The sequence below is a fragment of the Bradysia coprophila genome, chromosome III (assembly GCF_014529535.1).
Source record: "Bradysia coprophila strain Holo2 chromosome III, BU_Bcop_v1, whole genome shotgun sequence".
Classification (NCBI taxonomy): domain Eukaryota; kingdom Metazoa; phylum Arthropoda; class Insecta; order Diptera; family Sciaridae; genus Bradysia; species Bradysia coprophila.
Genome location: NC_050736.1, coordinates 4599617 through 4618898, shown reverse-complemented (window position 1 = coordinate 4618898; position 19282 = coordinate 4599617). Strand labels below are relative to the sequence as shown.

Sequence of the window (19282 nt, the reverse complement as noted above, 5' to 3'; positions counted from 1 at the left end):
AATTTCCGTTATCTACTGAGTAACATCCCTGAACATCGGTTCTTCAAAGCTGTACCCAATTTTACCCAAAGCTGTGTTAGAGGCTCCACTTTCTGGTGACGGATAAAAGCAGTTATATGAAAAAGACTGATGTTTATTCAACGACTTCAAACACAATGAACACAAAGTTTAGTTATTCACAAAGGCTAACGTGAGCGTATTAACCTGTTGATCAGAAATGATCACCCTAACTGATTAAATCTTAAAGTATTAACCTGTCACATACGGCTAATCATCTGTTATCGATAACGACGACAAAAATAATAACAAGCTCTGGGTAATATGGTTCCTTATATGGTAAAATGCATATTAAACAAGGCATCAGAACAGTCGGAGCGTTTGCTGCGACTTAGCCCCGTACGATCCGTAATCCTATTTCGTCCGTAACCATAATACGTCCGTAGCCGTAATACGCCCGGAACCCTAATACGTCTACAACCCTCTAATGCGTCTGTTACCAAAATGCAAGTCAAGTTGGGCATGGTCAAATTTACTGAAAGTGTTCATTTTTAAAATTGCGCATAGCGCAATTAAGAAAGCCCGTACGAAGTACCTCTCAAATAAAACCAACAATTTACGACATTATTTTATAAACCCAAATTTTTTTGCCAACTTTCCATTGGGTATTCAATTACCTCTCAAATAAAACAAAAACTAGCAAAATAGGTTGAGATTTACTCGATTTATGTGCAAAAAGCACTTAGGGCCGAGTAGCGGCCTTAGTCCAAGGGCGCAAATTTGAAACTTTTTTTGCCATCATTCTATTCGGCATTCAATTATCTCTCAAATGAAACAAAAACTAGCAAAATCGGATGAGATTTACTCGATTTATGTGCAAAAAACACTTAGGGCCGAGTAGCGGCCTTAGTCCAAGGGCCCAAATTTGAAAAATTTTTCGCCACGTTCTTTTCGGTATTCAATTACCTTCCATAAAAAACTAAATCTAGCAAAATCGGATGAGATTTACTCGATTTATGTGCAAAAAACACTTAGGGCCGAGTAGCGGCCTTAGTCCAAGGGCCCAAATTTTAAACTTTTTTCGCCACGTTCTTTTCGGTATTCAATTACCTTCCATAAAAAACTAAATCTAGCAAAATCGGATGAGATTTACTCGATTTATGTGCAAAAAACACTTAGGGCCGAGTAGCGGCCTTAGTCCAAGGGCCCAAATTTGAAACTTTTTTTGCCATCATTCTATTCGGCATTCAACTATCTCTCAAATGAAACAAAATCTAGCAAAATCGGATGAGATTTACTCGATTTATGTGCAAAAAACACTTAGGGCCGAGTAGCGGCCTTAGTCCAAGGGCCCAAATTTGAAACATTTTTTGCCATCATTCTATTCGGTATTCAATTATCTCTCAAATAAAACAAAATCTAGCAAAATCGGATGAGATTTACTCGATTTATGTGCAAAAAACACTTAGGGCCGAGTAGCGGCCTTAGTCCAAGGGCCCAAATTTGAAACTTTTTTCGCCACGTTCTTTTCGGTATTCAATTACCTTCCATAAAAAACTAAATCTGGCAAAATCGGATGAGATTTACTCGATTTATGTGGAAAAAACACTTAGGGCCGAGTAACGACCTTTGAGCCCTCCCAACAAGCTCGCGTTGCATCCTACACAAAAACAATGTTCAGCAACTTTGTTCTACTCGTCAATACCTTTCATTTGATATATCACAAGCAGCTATTACGTGCGTATTTCGGTAGATATCGTCGAAAGACTGAAAAACACCTATAGGGCCCTAGCTCTGGAAGGGCCGACCCTACCATGCCCATTTTCGAACTTGACCTTACTTTTGTCGATACCAATCGGGGAAAAAAAGAATTTTGAAAAAAGGTTGTGATTTGCTCAAGCTAGAGGGGTCACGGAAGCTTTGCCCTTACTGTCTGCTTCCAATTCGACGTGTTACAAAGTGGCATATTAATCTTATAAGCCCCCAGTACTTCGTACGGGGCTAAAAATGGAAGTACTAGATTTGAAGTCAACAGATTAAAAATATTTTGATTGATGTAATTAATAGACCCGATAATAATATTGGTTATATGCTTGCCGTCTGTAACAGGTCTCAATTAGAATTTATGAGAATGCTACGTTTATATGTTGCAACAAGCTGTACGTGACTTAAGGGCGTCCGTCAAATCCAATCCAACCAAGGGTTCGACAGATATAGTCGTTTAAAAACTATAGGACGTCTTTTATTCATGTTGCCGACAATATGAAGCAAGGCAATACATGGAATCTCTCTTGGAATTTGTCTTATGGTTTTTGATATTGTAGAATTAAAGTGCAGTGTCTTCTTTAGCTATTCATGACGTAATTATGATATGTAGAACAAAACCACATCCTTTTCCAGGCGACCGAAGAAAATGTTCGCCTCATGGATTTTTTTTCGATTTGTAGAGAAGATTATTAACATTGTAGGTTTAATCTTACCTGTGGCGGGTAACTATGGCAATATCTGCTATAACTGTATTTCTTATAAAATATTCCAAAACAATTTTCGAGAGAGCACGCGAGTAAATTTATAAGACGCTGCAGCTGTAGCTGATAATTTAGATTAGCTGGAGACAAAGCTACCTGCCACAGGTCCGATTTTTAACTCTTTCTGAACAGTGGCTATTCTCATAAACTTGTTTCGTGGATTCACTCTTTCAAACTCTTTTTTGACAGTGTCTCACCGGAAACAATTCTCAAAAACCTGCTGCATGTGAGATTCTCTACTCTTTTTTGTCAGTGTTCGTCGAAAATACCGGAAAATAAAGTAATAATATTGTGATCATCTGCAGTTTGTAAATTTTGTGAGCTTCAAAAGTAACGAGAAAATAATTTTTAAGATAGGAATGTAGGAATCCATCTTGATTTTTATACTCAAAGGATACTCAAAGATTATTTGGACGTAGTATGAAGTAACAATTTTCTACTCAATGCAAGTTCCATCTTGAGCAGTCTTTTATCGCTTAATTAATTGGGGATAAAAATGATAAATTTGAAAAATAAATCAATTTCAGTAACAAATTTCGGGTTATCGCAGCCGATTTTATTTTATTCAATTTAACTTAGTAAATTCAAAATTTATAATTTTCACGATTTACAAACTATGAAGTAATAATGAAACATGTTACCGAATTTTTCAACGGTCAAACTATTCCAAAAATTCACTAAATATTTTTTCCGAAAAAATGGTTCCGCAAACGTTATGCTGATGAATTGTCCATCCTTATTTAGACACATTTTAACCGCACTCAATGTATTGTTAACATCGCTTTCCGTTTCTTTAGAAACTGTCCAAGGACTAGATTCCTTTGTAAACAGCACGTCCAGCGTACTCTTTTCGATGATTGTGTCGAATGTTCTATCGAACTTCATAAATCGCATATCAGCACACTCGTATCTTATTTCCGGCGGAGATTTTAAACTCAATTTCTCTATGGAAGTTTCAGCGTAGTCCATGGACGTAATGTTTTGATAGGAGTCGGTATGTAATTCAATCGGAAGATTACTGTTGCCATTACCTAAGAGAACATGCACGTAAATATAAGCATATCATCACATCATTCACATTTGATAAGACGTAGAAGTTCTAAACATAAGTGTTGTCGCTCGTTTCAGTTCACGTGACAAAAAACCACAAGAAAGGTGCAAATAATGTGTTACCGACACCAATCCAAAACAGACGATTATTGTGTTTGTAGAACTCTTACATCTTACATCTTACATCGACAATTATAACTCACCCACAATAAGTATACTGTCGGTTTTCGGCACATATTGATTGAATAACGTTTGGAAAGTGCTATAACCGCCACACCATTCATAATTTTCTTCTTGAGCGAAACGCTGGTTCCAATAGTTAACGGAATGATAATCTGAATTTTCAACAGGAATGTAATCCATCATGTGAGGAGACGATCTGCGAAGTATAAAATTTGATGCTGATTATGTCAGACACTCGACGTACGAACTGAAAAAAAGTTCAAGTTGAGGGGGTGGTACAGTCAAAGAAAAGGGAAAACAGATATTATTTTTGATTTGAGAGTTATTTGGTGTTTGTAAGGTGGTGGCACTAGTCTCCGGACTCTCCGGACATGTTACCAGTAGTCGGACAGCTCTTGTTCTTCCATTCATAAGAAAGTTTAACAATTAAAGAAAACATAGGTGTCTTCCCCGTCTGACAGGTACATACATGCCCGAAGACTGATGCGCCCACCTTATTTGCAATCCACATATTTTGCTTAACAAAAGGAAACAGATTTCTATTTTCTGATTTTTTGTTGCATGCACGCGATTCGGAACGAAATGTCGAAACATAAGAAATTAGGGTTTCATTCACTAAACGCAATATATTCACATATAACCCGATTTAAAATAGACAACAACAACTCCCAAATCAGATAACGTATCGGTATTCACTTTAGTTCACCCGTACAATTAAGTGTTAGAAAAAATTTCATCACAACTGGTAAGGACATCACTAATCTAGGCACTTTCACTAAAATGTGATTATTTGGACTACCTACACGGTAACAACCATTCATTCAGTCATTGATTCATTCATAAAATATTCACAAACGTCTATCGAACATTTGAGGTTTTATAATTGCCAGTTCGTTCAATTGTTTTCGTTTAATGAAAATGTGATGAATGAATACACCAATGAAGGCAATTGTATGTCTGGAAGCTTTACGTATTAGATTGATAATTTAAATGTCAACACCGATATTGTTTGTTAAATAAAGGAGACCGACTTTCAATATCAACAACGTGAGTTTAGCAAAACTGTCAAAATAAATATCAAAATCAACAAATTAATCTCGTGGCATTTTTACATCATTTTACGCAACACTATACTCTCGCGCTTATTCGCTACATGCGCATTAGGTAACAAAAAAGAATTTGCGAGAGACGGGTTACTGTCCAAAGAGAGTGGTATTATGAAAGAGAGACTGGTGATTTCATTGAAGTAAACCAACTGTTATTTAATTCAAAATTTCGCGTTATACGCATGTGCGTCTAATTTCAAATAAACTACATATTTCAAGTGGAAGAAGTTTAGGCTTTGATGAAAACATACCCGAATTGCACTATTATGAATATAATGGGAGATCGATTCAACGTTTTTCTTTACGTGCACGCTTTCACCATACGCGCAAATTCTTTACAATTTGTAACTAAGAAGTTTAAAAATTTTGAGAGTCCAACCGTATATTATATAGGGCGATTTCTGTTAAACTACGGACTTCTTTACGACTATGTTGTAAACTTGAGGAGGCTTTGAAATTGAAAAGACGTACAATTTTTGCTCTGCCTAAAAATTTAAGAAGAATTCAGTTTTTGTTTGGATAAAAACAAAAATAAATAATTTGTAAGGCTGGAAATTGGACAAAATAACACAGCGCCCGTATTTTCATAAAAATATTTGATTACAATCATCGAATTTTGGTGGAAATCATGGGCCAAACTTCAAGTGGTCAACCACAACTTTCAGATTGCATTTGTTTATGTTTGGTGGATGAAAATGATGAAAACATTGAAAACTGGATTTTCTGTGCAGGATGCGGAAAATGGTATCACCGTAAATGTAATTTAGTTAATGATGATGGTGCTAATTCATTGGTTAATGGTAATGATTGGTATTGTCCGGTTGCTAAGTGTCAGAAAGTGTTTTCTTCGCTGAATAAGGATGTTGATGTTGGTCGACCGGTTCGAGGTCGGTTAGATAGAAAGTGTAAGGGGAAAGTTGCAGTCTCTGCTTTAGATTTTTCTTCTGAAGAAGTTGTTTCTGATAGGGTAGTTTGTAGTGCTTGTGGTTTCTTAGCTAAGAATGCTCGTGGTCTGAAAGTGCATATGGCTAGACATAAGGGCGTTAGTGATGTTGTTAATCCGTCAGTAGGTGTTGACGGTTTTTCGGGTTCGTCGGGAAAAGTAGGTTCATCAGAGTGTTTGGAAGACTTTGGAGTTCTTCTTAATAGGTGTAGACTCTCAGTTCCTTTGACGAGAATTATTCAGAAATCTGTAAGGATTGCGGTTTGTCAAGAGTTAACTGCGGTGGTTGAAAGGTTAGTGAAGAGAAATGATGTAGAATCATGGATGAGGTTGCTTGCTTTCCCTTATATTGTTCTGAATAATAGGTCGAAGGGCAAAGGTGGTATTAATGTGATCAGGCATAATCTGGGTGTGTTTAGGAACTGTGTCGATGTTGTCAAGGCGTTGACGGATGTTTTGAATGACGCTAGTGTTCCATTTGTTGTTAGTAAGGTTGTTGATAGGGACAGTGTTGTTGTGAAGGTTGCGACTAGGAAGGTTGGTGAGGGAGATGTTAAAGGAGCTGTTAGAGTTTTGTGCTCGAGTGAGTCAGTAGCGCCTCAGTCAATAGAGACTGTGACTAAGTTAAAGGGCAAGCATCCGGATGATAATGGTGAGGTTTTTGAGGAGGTAAAGTTAGACAGTAATTTGCAGGCTACTGATGTTAAGGATGTTTTGGGTGCTATTAGAAGCTTCCCATTAAGTTCTTCAGGGGGAATAGGTGGTTTGAGGCCCCGACATTTGAAGGATTTAGTTTCTTTTACTTGTGGTGATTTTGGGAATCGGTTGTTGAAGGCAATAGCTTCTTTGACGGATGTTATTAAGCGTGGGAAGGTTCAACAGGACGTGTGTAAGATATTTTTCGGGGCTTCGTTGACTGCCCTTATGAAAGGTGAAGACGATGTTAGGCCAATTGCAGTAGGGATAGTTTGGAGACGTTTGGCAGGAAAGGTGGCTTGTTGTAATGTCAGAGATAGTTTAGTTAAGAAGTTAAAGCCTGTTCAGTTTGGGTTTGGTGTTCCGGGAGGTGCAGAAGCGTTGGTTCATGCAGTTCGTCGGTTTTGTACAGTTCAGCATGACAAGCCGATGGCCTTGGTTAAGTTCGATTTCGGTAATGCTTTCAATATGTTGTTTAGGAAGTTCATGCTAGGTGAGGTTAGAGACGTTTGTCCTGAGTTGTTGGCGTTAATGCAACAGTCTTATAGACATTTTTCTAATCTTTATTTTCTTGATGAAACTCTGCTTTCAAGGAGAGGGTTTCAACAAGGAGATCCTTTGGGACCTCCCGGTTTCTGCATAGGTATTATGAAGATGACGCATTCATTAGATGCAAGGTTGAATGGTTGGTATTTAGATGATGGTAGTATTGGTGACGTGCTTTCTGTAGTATTGGGGGATATTAGGAAGATTTTAGAATTTTGTGATTTGTCAGGGTTGCCTTTGAATGCTAAGAAGTGTGAAGTCTTTTTTGTGAGTGCTAGTGAAGGTGAAGCGGCTCGTATGTACTCTGAGATTTCGTCATTGTTACCAGGGATTAAGCGGGTTGATGAGTCTTCGTTGGAGATGTTGGGCTCGCCTGTTTTTGAGTTAGGTTTAGAAAGGATGTTTTCAGCAAAAGTTGAATCTATCAAGTTGATGTGTGATCGTTTAACTTTGATGGATGTTCATCCTGCTTTGTGTGTTTTTAGGAAGTCTCTCGGTAGTTCTAGGTTTAATTATTTGTTGCGTTCTTCGAAGGCGTTTTTGTTAGGTGATCGCTTGAGAGCTGTTGACGAGATTTTCCGTTCAACTCTCGAAGCCATTGCGAATGTGAAGATGTCTGATTTTTCTTGGGACCAGGCTTCTCTTCCTTTAAGCTTTGGAGGTATAGGTGTTAGGAAAGTTGAGGATATTGCGATGCCAGCTTATCTGTCGTCTGTTTATTCTACTTTAGAACTGTCGAGTGAGATATTGAGAAAGTTTAGTTTTCAGGTAATCGAAACTAGTGTTTTGGAATTAATTGAGGAAATACCTCGAGATTTTGTTCCAGAAGGTGACGAGAAGAAGAAGAAGCAAAAGAATTGGGATTTGCCGACGATTAAGAGTAAATTCGATGAGATGTTTGACTCCAGCGAACCTGTTGCTCGTGCAAGACTACTTGCATCATCAACCAAAGAATCTTCAAAGTGGTTGCAAGTAGTTCCATCGAGCCAATTGGGTTTGCTATTGGATAACAACTCTGCTAGAATTGCTGTTGGTCTTCGTTTAGGTTCTGGTTTATGCGAGGAACATAAGTGTGTTTGTGGTGGAATGGTTCAAAAGGATGGCTTACACGGCTTATCATGCAAAATGAAAATTAAAAAAATTGCTGCGCATGATGAAGTCAACAAAGTTTTTTCTCATGCATTTTCTTCAGCAGGATTTCCAACCATGTTACAACCGCCAGGTATGTCTAGAGATGATGGTAAAAGACCTGATGGAATGACACTGATTCCATGGAGTCATGGTAAATCTCTTATTTGGGATGTAACCATAAGAGATACATTGGCGCCTTCATACATTAATGAATCTAGCAAGAAACAGCGGTCGATTGCGGACAACGCAGAAAGATTTAAACACAATCATTATAAGCGTTTAAAAGAAAATTATTTGTTTACTCCTCTAGCTTTCGAGACTTTAGGCTGTATGGGACCTGAAACAAAGAAATTCATTGAGAAATTAGGAAAAATTATAAAGGCCACTTCAGGGGAACCGCGATCAATGGATTATTTATTGCAGAGAATTTCAATTGCGATACAAAGAGGCAACGCTGCGTGTATTTTGGGGACTTTGGGAACGGATAGAGTAGATGATTTTTATGTTTTGTAACCTTTGATTTTTGAAAAGATCGTTTTTTTACGGGCTGCATCATTGTGAGCAGCCTTTTTTTTCGCATATTTAAATAAAGAGAAAAAGAAACTATGTTGTTATAGATCTGGTCAAGAAGTTGTAAATTCGATAACAATACTGGTGATACGTGTACCATTTCATTTCATTTGTGAAAAGAAAAATAGAAAACTCAAAGAAAGTTCAACAGAACCTTCTAATTTCTATAGATATGGCTCTCCAGTTATGTTTGTCGTCTTCGTCGGAAGAACACACTAACTGACGAAAACCTTACATTTTCAATGTATTTCTTTCGCGAACAAAAATCTTCTTTCAACAAATTTCACAAGGAATCTTGATATTTCAACTATTATATCCTTTCAAGAAACTATTTGACAATTTCAATTTTGCTGTATTGCTGTACATTATCGAGTTACAATAATGTTTTGATTACATTGTAATTTTGGTAGAGAATACAAATTGTATTACGGATCTTCCGGTTGTTTTGCTTGGTGCTGAATTGTATTTCACTATCTTCAATATAATATCAAAACACGACTTGCCCATGTTCATTATGCCCGTGTTATGCTTTCTACGTAAGTTTTAGGTGTATTTTGCACTATTTTACTTTTGAATTTGCATATGGAAAGTCTGTCAGTTGTGTGTGATTGTAAGTAACTAAAAGGTTCTTCACAAAATTGTCCTCAATTCAATCGTTTTGTCGCTTGAAATGCTCTAGGAACTAGGAGGAGGAACTGAAGGGACTTGTAGAAACGATTCGATAGATATGTACTTTGATGGGAAATAAACGAACTTTTGTCCAGTGACCGAAAATCTCACCTAAAATAACGATGAAGTGTGGTACGTTTACAAATGCCAGTTAGGTTAAATTCTCCGCATTCATCAGTGCTATCATAGCAGCGCTATGGTACTATCAATAAGTCTGTCATCATGACCGGGTGGGTCATGCATTCCATGTGAATAAAATATCTCAACATTTTCATGTGGCTGATCAGCCATTTAAACCATTGTAGGGGAGTGTGGATTGTATCCCTCGCACTTGGGCTAATCTTAGAGATTATAGCTTCCACCATACACAAAAATTTCTCACCAAAACTTTCACAGTCATCACAGCCATCATCGTGATGTACACATCTTAACGTGATTCAACACGGCTCTGCTCCTGCAATTGTACACGCATAAAATACCCATTTGAAAATTAAGAGGCTTTTTGACGTTGGAAAAATAAGTGTTCGTGCTAGGAGTTGTGCTATGGATAAAATGTTTATATCACCAAGCGAATGTCGTTGAAGCGTTCGAGTCTATTCTGTTGACAGAGTTATTAGAACTTTTCTGAGCATAGAATGTACATATAAAAATAGTTTGATTATAACGCACACTACGCTTTAAACACGCACATTTCGAACGGATAGGATTTAGTCAGTTTGTATGTATCCATAATTTTAAAACATTTTGGCTCAAACCGCACAGCAATTAAGAAAAAAATCAAAATTTACAATTTTGGATTGAGCTAACTGCTAACTCAATTTCGCATAATTCGATTAAATCCATTTTTTGTGAATTTCATTGAAGAAATATTTTCTTTTTTTTCGAAAAAGTTACGAAAAGAGACTGGTACTTTTAGCCTCCGCTATGAATCCGTATTTACCCAAATCAAATTAATTCCCAATCCAATTTCTCTAAAACCATAAAATGTAAAATTGCGATAGACGAAGCAAATCGACTATATATATCGACCATTACATTTGTATAGATTTGGATGTTAGCCAATTTTCCAGTAGTGGAAAAACTATTTCCATTTAACTTCGACACGAAAACTTAAGTCGTAAGAAAAATTTTATCTGAAAAAATTCATAACAAAATATTACACTGGATTTATCAGGATCATCGTGTCCCCAAGACAACAACAACGGTAATTGTGAATATGTGGAAGAGATATGTTTGCAAGAAAATACCATCACATCGATACCGTTGTGGATATTCGAAATTGTTCATTTAAAGTTTCTGCATTTGGCAGACAACAAAATCGTTTATATTCCCGAAGAAATTGGATTACTGACGTGTCTCGAAATTTTTGACATATCTGGTAATTTGATCGAAGAAGTGCCTCCAACAATCGGTGAATTAAAACATCTGAAAGTGCTTAATGTCAGCCGGAATCTGATAAAAAATCTGCCACGAGAAATTGGCAGACTGGAGTCTCTCGAGGTGCTTGCAGCCAGACAAAATCTTATTAGCCATATACCAGACGATTTGGGTGATTGTAATTGTTTAACAGAATTGCTGTTGGATGACAATTTGTCTATTAATCAAATACCGCCTCGCATTTTTGCACTTCATCAGTTAAAAAATGTTTGCATTGATCGATGCAGTTTATTCCATTTACCCTACATCAAGTGTACCACGTTGATTGGATTGAAAGTATGCGAAAATTATCTACTTACTCATATTCCATACTACTACGAATCGTTCATCACAGACGACTATACACATCAGATCGATTTCGAGTTAAAGTGAGTGCTTTTTTGACTTCATAAAAGTTACGTTGCGTGAAATTTAAATCATTTCAGTGAACCACTAAAAGACATTAGATATACTCAAATCGAAACCGTAAACGAGAAACGAATCATCATTCTTCCCAACCGACTGACAACAATTTATACGCACACAACGTCAAGGCATCCGTTAACCCTATTTCATTTATGCTTAAGTGCAGCTCATAAATTGTTCGGCTACAGCAACATAATTGATGGACTGCTTCCGCCATCGATTGCAGATATGCTAAAATATGGACCTGTCGCTCGATGTGGAGGTGCATTCTGTAATATGTATCTGTTTAATGAGAGTTATGTATTGATCTTAAGACGTAATCATGGGAGAAACGATCATGCTATTATAAGCCATCTATTTTGCTCAAAGGACTGTCTGGATAAATGGTTTGAGGACAAGTCGTATTTTTATCGACAAATTGAGTGGAAATATCTTTGCTTCGGTGATATGAAGAGAAGTTAAAGCAATTGACCGTACGAACATGTATAGAGCCAACGCACTTCAAGCATGAGTGGTCCTCTAAATAAAGTACTGAAACTGGACAGTGTATCATACAAACGTGAAACACTGTAAAAAAATGTTCATGTAAAATAGAGTACTTTATGCAGCTGACCACTATGATCACTTATGCTTAAAGTGCGTTGATAGAGCGTAAGGATATCTTTGAAACGGTTAGCTTTGGCATTTTCAAAAGTCTTAACTTTGTGCTACCTTTGTCCGATTTTCACAAACACACATGTGTACTGTAAAAGTTATGCATATTATAGAATGTTCCATGTATCAATGGACATTATTTGCATTGCTAAAACTTTTCTGCGTACTTTGAAAATGTATGTAAACGACGTGTACGAAGAAAATACCCGATATAACCAGAATTTCGAGCTACGAAATTCATAAGATAAGGTTAAAGCTGCATCAATTTATTTTGTAAACATTTATCTTTGGGGTAAATTTCAGTTAAATTATTAAGGTCAGGTGAAATGTGGTCTCAGTTACATCGTCCCTTTTAAGTAAATGTAGACATTGCTTGCAGTAAACAGTACACAACAGATAACCATCGAAGCAATGCTAATTAGTGTCAGAGGCCGGAAAGGTATATACAATTTGTTCTGGTACAATTCTTTAGTTGTTATTCAACGCTGAAATATTAATAATTCATTTCGTCTTCGGAACGTAACTTAATCGTTTATTTTGTACAAGTTTTGAAACTACGAACTGCATTTATCACTTGTGAATAATCTTCCCTGGAGAGAAAGGTGTACCAGATGGTTGTATAACAAAAGTTTCTGTTTTTATTATACGCTCAAACAAGAAATCCTTAAAACTTCCTTTTCTATAATTACAGCAGTTTATAGAATTTCAAAGTTCTTTCCCCTAAAAAAAACGAAGAAATGGAGGAATGAAGTTAATTAAAAATACATTCTGTTTGTTCTAGCTTCTTGTTCATCCAACTCAAATTCCCATATGTAATAAACGTGCTATACAAATAAAAAATTCAAAAAAAAACTGAAGCGTTAATGACTGTGTAAAACAACTAGGTCCCACATGGTGGATGGGTCAGATCCCTTGACTGTCTTAACTTCTCAATAGTATTTTTCATTCTGTTTAGTTTCACTGAAAATCTTCGAAACGCTGTCTATAAAGTGACATGGTAAAAATAGCGCATGTTTTCAATACCTTAAACTCGTGTGAATTGAAACTTCACACTCACTAATTTTAGTTCTATTTATTTGGTTCTGTTTACAAGGCAAAATCACATAACAAGAAATACTATTGAAAGAGATACAAAAATTCGGTTAGTAATATCAGCTAGATCGTTAGACCGACATAATCTATATTGGAACCTAACCTCAGGAATTCCATTCTCCACCAAACAATTTGTTTTTTTTAAATCGGCTGAGAATTACTCCAGTTATCGTGTTAACAAAGAGTATAGGAAAGGCCTCTTTTGAGAACTACTCTCAGATGGTTTAACTGATGCCACCCATTTTCGAACTAGACCTGATGATTGCAATACTTCATCGAATAAAAAAAGTTTTTGAAAACCTGTTGAAATTTGCTGAAGTTATCGTGTTAACAAAGAGCAGAAAGTTGTTACATTTAACGTTTTTTAATCACATTTCCATACATTTTTAGTGAACGTGTTACGTGTGGTGTATTTTCTTTTGTAAGATCCATGGCTTACAGTCAAGGGAACAAGAAAAGCAATAATAAATGTTTCTTGTTGTATAGTTCTCTTGCACATCTTAACCGAATTGAGCGGAAATTTATTTACCTCTGTTCTTGGTGTCTCGAAAGTATATTTAGTGCTGTATCATTGCAGAGTTTGTTGAACGGTTTGATTTTCTATATATATCACACATGCAATTCAATCGGAAAAAGTTTGTAAGCATGTTTTCGATTTTAAAAAACACTTTATACTTACATGGGTCGGCTTTAGAGCACATTATGGAAGTGGGATTGTGAATGAGGTTGGTAATGTTTGCAATTTGCTTTTTTTGATTTTTTTTTTTTTAACCCAGCCATTAAGCATTTCTTTCAGATATATGGAACCAATAAATTATCATCTGAGCGTTCAACTTTTCCTTTCGTTCAAGACTTATTTTCAGTTGATTTGAAACAACACATAAAATCGAAACATATAAAATTCTAGGAAATGAATCGGACAACTTACTATAATAAAAATGTTTTATCGCTTCACAGAGAAATCCATCAAATTTAGGTCAACTTTGTTTTCAAGGGTATATTCCTTCCAAAATTTGGTCGACTATCTCATATCTCATACTAAAGCGTGCGTGAAAAAAGCAATTTGTAATTTTCTTTTCTCAACTCTTATCACTCGTTGACGACCGTCTGTGTATAGAAGAGGGTAGGTAACAGTTTTCCAACATCCAGCAATGACCTCATGCACACCCATATTTACTATTGTTTCAGTCTTTAAACCCAATTCGTTACGAAAGATATTTATGGTGACACATCCGCACGAGCATCTGAAAATTAGATTTTGAGCTCTACTGTGTTTTGTTGCTACGACAGCATAATTTTTAAATTCTTTTAATTCAAACAGCAGATAAATCTATCAGACACCAAGCTAAAAGAACACATTTTTTATTCACCTTATATCTGAGGATCTCATTCATTTCCACAGAGTGTGTTGTGCTCTAAGCATATAAGGCACGTTCTTCTCACTTTCATATTAACACGGGTCCAATGGAACGAATTTTACACACACAAAGAACGTTCCTTTTCGTTTTAAAATAAAATTTCTTATCTATAAATAACTTTTCGGTTATTATAACTCCTCGTCCTCTGGTAATGATGTGTAATATATACTCTGTGATGACGGTGTGAAAAGTTCGTTTCAAAAACATTCGATAGACTTTTGTAATTTATTTGTTATAATCCCTCGTCGAATGCAATGCATAGGTAAATAGATTTTGAATTATGTTCAAGGTGAAACAATGAACCAGATCGAAGGATAATGGAAACAGACAGAGAGCTTAGCTGTCTGGAATCTCTGGGGAAATAATAAATATTTTAATGATCGCATACAGCAACTTTTTTTTCTGTAAGTTACAGGGTTGAAATATTATTTCGTAAAAATAAATAAAAAAGGGAACGAACAAACAAATCATAATGACAAGATACTTTTTCTTCGTTCAACTGTTTTCTTAATGTTTAAGGTCAGTTGACGCGGGTGTGTTGTGCTTCATAAATTAAAAGATTAGATTTGTATCACTTGTCAAAACTAAATATTTGAAAGGGATGGACGAATATTAGCGATTTAATGATATGAACAATAAAAAGGTCTGATGGGACTTCAAAAAAAATAAATAAATAACAAAACGGAGCTACGCTGATATAAAAATGAGATTAACGATTTTAAGGTCGAAGTGCATTTGGAATTGTCATGGAAAATGAGTCATTACTTTATTCAAATGACCGTTAAACCTCATTTCCCGGATCTTACTCACTAACACAATAACTTAGTTAATTGTTTGGAACTTGGTATTTTGCCCCTTTTGGCAAAACAAGGAACAATGATATTAGGGTCTATTGGTCACCAAAATTATCAATATTAAAACAGATATTTCTGAAACTAACCTGTCACATACAGCTATTCATCTGTTATCGATAACGACGACAAAAATAAGGACAAGCTCTGAGCAATATAGTCCTATATAATAGTAAAATACATGTTAACAATATTGAAGTACAAGATTTTAAGTCAACCGATTAAAAATACTTTCATCTATGGAATCATATGGTTGCAGAGTATACGCCATACAAATTCAATTTTGGTGAATTTGTTTGCATGGAAAAGGTGTGTTCCCGCGTATCTAATAAAATGGCGATCTGCGTGACCTCCCCAAAGTATACAGCCTTGAGTATAAAAGCAAAAAGAATTCCGTTAGAGTGAATATAAATTTTCAAGAAATAAATCTTTAGTTGATGGTTGTCGTGTATTGCGTTTTCTCGTTAGATTTGAAAAAAAAAAATACTTTGAGAAACTCCATCAGTTAGTAATATAAGTACACAAAACGTTTTTCCGAAGCATGAATGACAGTGAGGTTCGAATTAGCTCGGCTTCGCCTCGGATCAACAAAATGCACACGAAAACTCTACTTTTTCAACATTTTATCCATTGTTTTTTCAATAACTAATAAATTTTGTACCATTGTGGTTAGCTTTGTGAAAATAAAATGACAGCTTTTTTGACGTCTCGAACAACATTGACAATGATCTCTTCCAAGGGTAATTTTTTTCTTTGTAACACCGACCGGTTCAAAGTAAGCTAAGATGGGATTGTAGCATTGGCAAGATGGTCAACTAGAATGGTTAAAGTCCCTGGTCCAAATCTCGTCATGTAAATATTTTTTTTAAACAATAAATGGCAGCTGGTTCACTGATACAAACACACGGCTTGGTAGTGATAAGACGGTAAAACAAGTTTGAGCCAATACTCTCTCTAGCGAACAAATTCTCAGGTCTCTGTGTCAAATTCACACCTTATTTCTTTGTATTCTACAAAAACTATTCTATATTTTGACTATTACATGTAAATTCCAAAGGCTACTTAATTCATTTCACCACCTTAATAAAAGTAGTTTGTTTGCTAGATAGAGTATTGTTTGAGCCAATGTGTTTGTCATCATCTGATTTTTTTTTAATGTCTGGAAAGATTAAAATGAAATCCTTCTAGGACCTAATGATTTAGCGTCAAATCAAATTCTTGAAGGAGTTAAATTTTAGTTCCAATAAAGAATCGGTTGCGTACTGTTAATCCCTAAACAACTAAGATCAAGGTCAATTGGTCCATATTTCTATCTCTGAATGCTGTTTCATTCAGAAGTCTGTTGCAACCGCACAATGATTCACTCCTAAATGATTGTACTATGAATGTAATTTATCTTATCCCCATGAATGCTTTAACGATAAATAATTTTTACTGCTTTTTTGCGAAGTGGAACGATTTACGTATAATAAAAACAAAGTCAGACTTATCTGTATCATATCTGTCTGTCTGCTGATACTATTATTGTTAAACATGGTACATTCGCCTATTAAAGTGAAGAGACGAAAAAGGACAGGCAATTTTTTATACTTTTGATTTCTTTTTTTTTTAAATTTATTTTTAAAAAACAGCTATTACAGTAATGTTAAATCTATAATATTATATATACAAAAGAGGGTATAACAGCAATCCAACAAAAAAAGAATCGATTAACTTAATGCTTTTCATCATGAACATTATAAATGTTGTTTTGGATCATTATTAAAGTTACGTAACCGTAAATGTCCTTTTAATTAATAATTTACAAATATACAAACGTCGAAGTTAATTCTTTTTTTTTTACGAATTATTACACTTATATGCTATTGAAAAAATTCTTCTTTTTTCACATTATACATGATTCTAATAAATATGAATTTCATATTATGTCCTATGTCGTGTTCAATAAAACCTACATGAATTGATATAAAAAATTTTGGGGCTCATTCTATATCATATCAATTCAAGTGGTAAATATACTTAAAAAAAAGTAACAATATCATCACATAAATATAATAGTACAGTTTAACTATTTTATTAAAATATATTGTATATTATGTGGAAGTGAGTTCTGGCCGTAACTGTCTGGTATGTCTATAATTTATGGGGGCTAATATCTCTGGTCGTACGTCGTATTATGTATAACCAGAGTTATAATAAATTATATTTTTATTATCAGATAGTAAAATGCAAAAACAAATTTGGTAATATCAATTGATAATATTTAAGCGATAGATAAACCGAATGATTAGGTTTAGATCGATTTTTATTAAGGTCATAATATAGTTGCGCCAAAAATTTGAAGTGTTTTTTTTTGGATTTTGCGGAAAAACAGTGTAATAACACTTATATTACTCATATAATAAATAAGCTGATGGAAACGCAGTTTCGACGGTAGATAGAATAGTGATACTTATTTTTCATTTAGGAATAATATATATTATACTTCTGGAGACAGGCTTAAAGACTCTGCAAAAACGACAAGCAAACATCAGTTAATTTCTTTGACTGATACAAAATCTTGTACTTCATTAAATTTGAAGTTCGCTCTATAAAAGAACATTAACGATCTTACTCGGGCTGACCTTGTTGATAAATAAGGTCAAACGTTTCTCGCGGTGACGACACGGTATGCATAACTTAATGGACAATTAAAAGTCAATTTTGTGGCGTACGATGACGAACAAGCCAAACCTACGAAGATTCAGAGAAATTAGCCGCTGCTGGTGAAAATTTATCGTGTGGACTTGCAGTTGTCCGTAATATATACAAAGGGTCGAAAAATATCGGTCGATGCGACATATTAATGTTTCTATAATGGAATCATTTCTAACATTCTTTTCTTTTTTCAAATAAGGTCGAAAGTGGAAATTGTATGGTTTATCGAGGCTTTTACTATGTATTTATTGCAGACTAGCCGCAACCTACTTCAACATAAACGTATATATTTTGCAAATTAATATGCATGACTGGTAACGTCTAGCAGATTGAAATATATCGAAAAATATTGCTTCCCATAATAAAGAAAAATCGATTATGCACATAATCAATTTCGTCCGGTTTCCAAAGTGCCCATACTTCTTATAAACATTGCAGATTTTATTAACGTTCCAATAAAATACAAATTTTCGTAAAAATACACGATAAATTGGTTGAATAAATCTGAAAAAAACCTCTCGTTTAAAGCTTCTGGGAAAAACTGTTAGTGCACTTTAACTGAATTAATTGAGAATTTCTATTGGCTGAAGAGATCCACTGGCACATTTTAGTCAATACGTGTGCTAAATGAAGAGGAAAATTTAACTACGTTTCATACTTTAACCTTCCATCCATTCTTCACCCTTAAATTAAAGTGTTCAGTTGAGTGTCTCGAGTAACTATACGCTTCTGAGTTTTAGCCAATAAATAATCGAATTTTATATTTTTCAAAAATCAATCGTGAAACTATCCGGGTTTGTACACATTTACACGCTTTATATAGGTCTGATCGTTACCTGTTATAAATTTATCAGAAAATGGTTGTAAAGTAAAACTAGTAATTATAATTAGATAACCAACAGCGTTACCATTTTAATTAATTCAAGACGTTTGAAAAATTCGAAATATATTTTGTTAATGTTGCTGGTTCTATTAGATATGAATTCTTAAAAATCTGTTACTTAATTTGGATAACGTAAATCTCAGGGTTTGATACAAAATCTACTACTTCAATATTGTGCAATATAATCTAACACTAGAGAAGGCGGACCGCTTATTCTTGCCGTCGTTGTCGATAACCATTTATATACGGTCGACACCTTCACACAGTTTTCGAAATAATATTTTATTTGTTATTTCTTTCCAATATTCGTCACGATTACATAAAATTTTGATATAAATACCGCATAAGCGAGTACATACTTTTTTGCCTTCATCTTGATACATTATCTTCACATTGTTTATTGAGCTTCACCTTCCTTAACAGTTC

General features: G+C 35.0%; 3 protein-coding genes across 4 annotated transcripts; 2 read left to right on the top strand and 1 right to left on the bottom strand.

Annotated features, from left to right (window-relative positions):
• Nucleotides 1-3054: 3054 nt before the first annotated feature.
• Nucleotides 3055-4848, bottom strand: LOC119078839 (EEF1A lysine methyltransferase 4-like). Of its 2 annotated transcripts, none has more exons than XM_037186554.1 (3): nt 4725-4848; nt 3779-4007; nt 3055-3556 (listed from the first exon to the last, which is right to left on the bottom strand). In XM_037186554.1, the coding sequence occupies exons 2-3, from the start codon at nt 3939-3941 to the stop codon at nt 3126-3128; spliced, it is 594 nt and encodes a 197-aa protein (XP_037042449.1). In that variant the 5' UTR covers nt 3942-4007; nt 4725-4848; the 3' UTR covers nt 3055-3125. The 2 variants fall into 2 exon arrangements, with proteins under 2 accessions (XP_037042449.1, XP_037042441.1); XM_037186546.1 differs by lacking the exon at nt 4725-4848 and adding an exon at nt 4562-4680 and having other exon boundaries at nt 3779-3954.
• Nucleotides 4849-5492: 644 nt separating this feature from the next.
• LOC119080104 lies at nt 5493-8725 on the top strand. Its single transcript, XM_037188338.1, has 2 exons — nt 5493-8271; nt 8491-8725. The coding sequence occupies exons 1-2, from the start codon at nt 5493-5495 to the stop codon at nt 8691-8693; spliced, it is 2982 nt and encodes a 993-aa protein (XP_037044233.1). The 3' UTR covers nt 8694-8725.
• Nucleotides 8726-10568: 1843 nt separating this feature from the next.
• On the top strand, nt 10569-11816 carry LOC119080097 (leucine-rich repeat-containing protein 69-like; the record flags this gene model as incomplete). Its single annotated transcript, XM_037188326.1, has 2 exons — nt 10569-11224; nt 11282-11816. Coding segments are annotated over 2 exons (1098 nt in total), but the record flags the coding sequence as incomplete, so codon positions are not given.
• Between the last annotated feature and the right edge of the window lie 7466 nt (nt 11817-19282).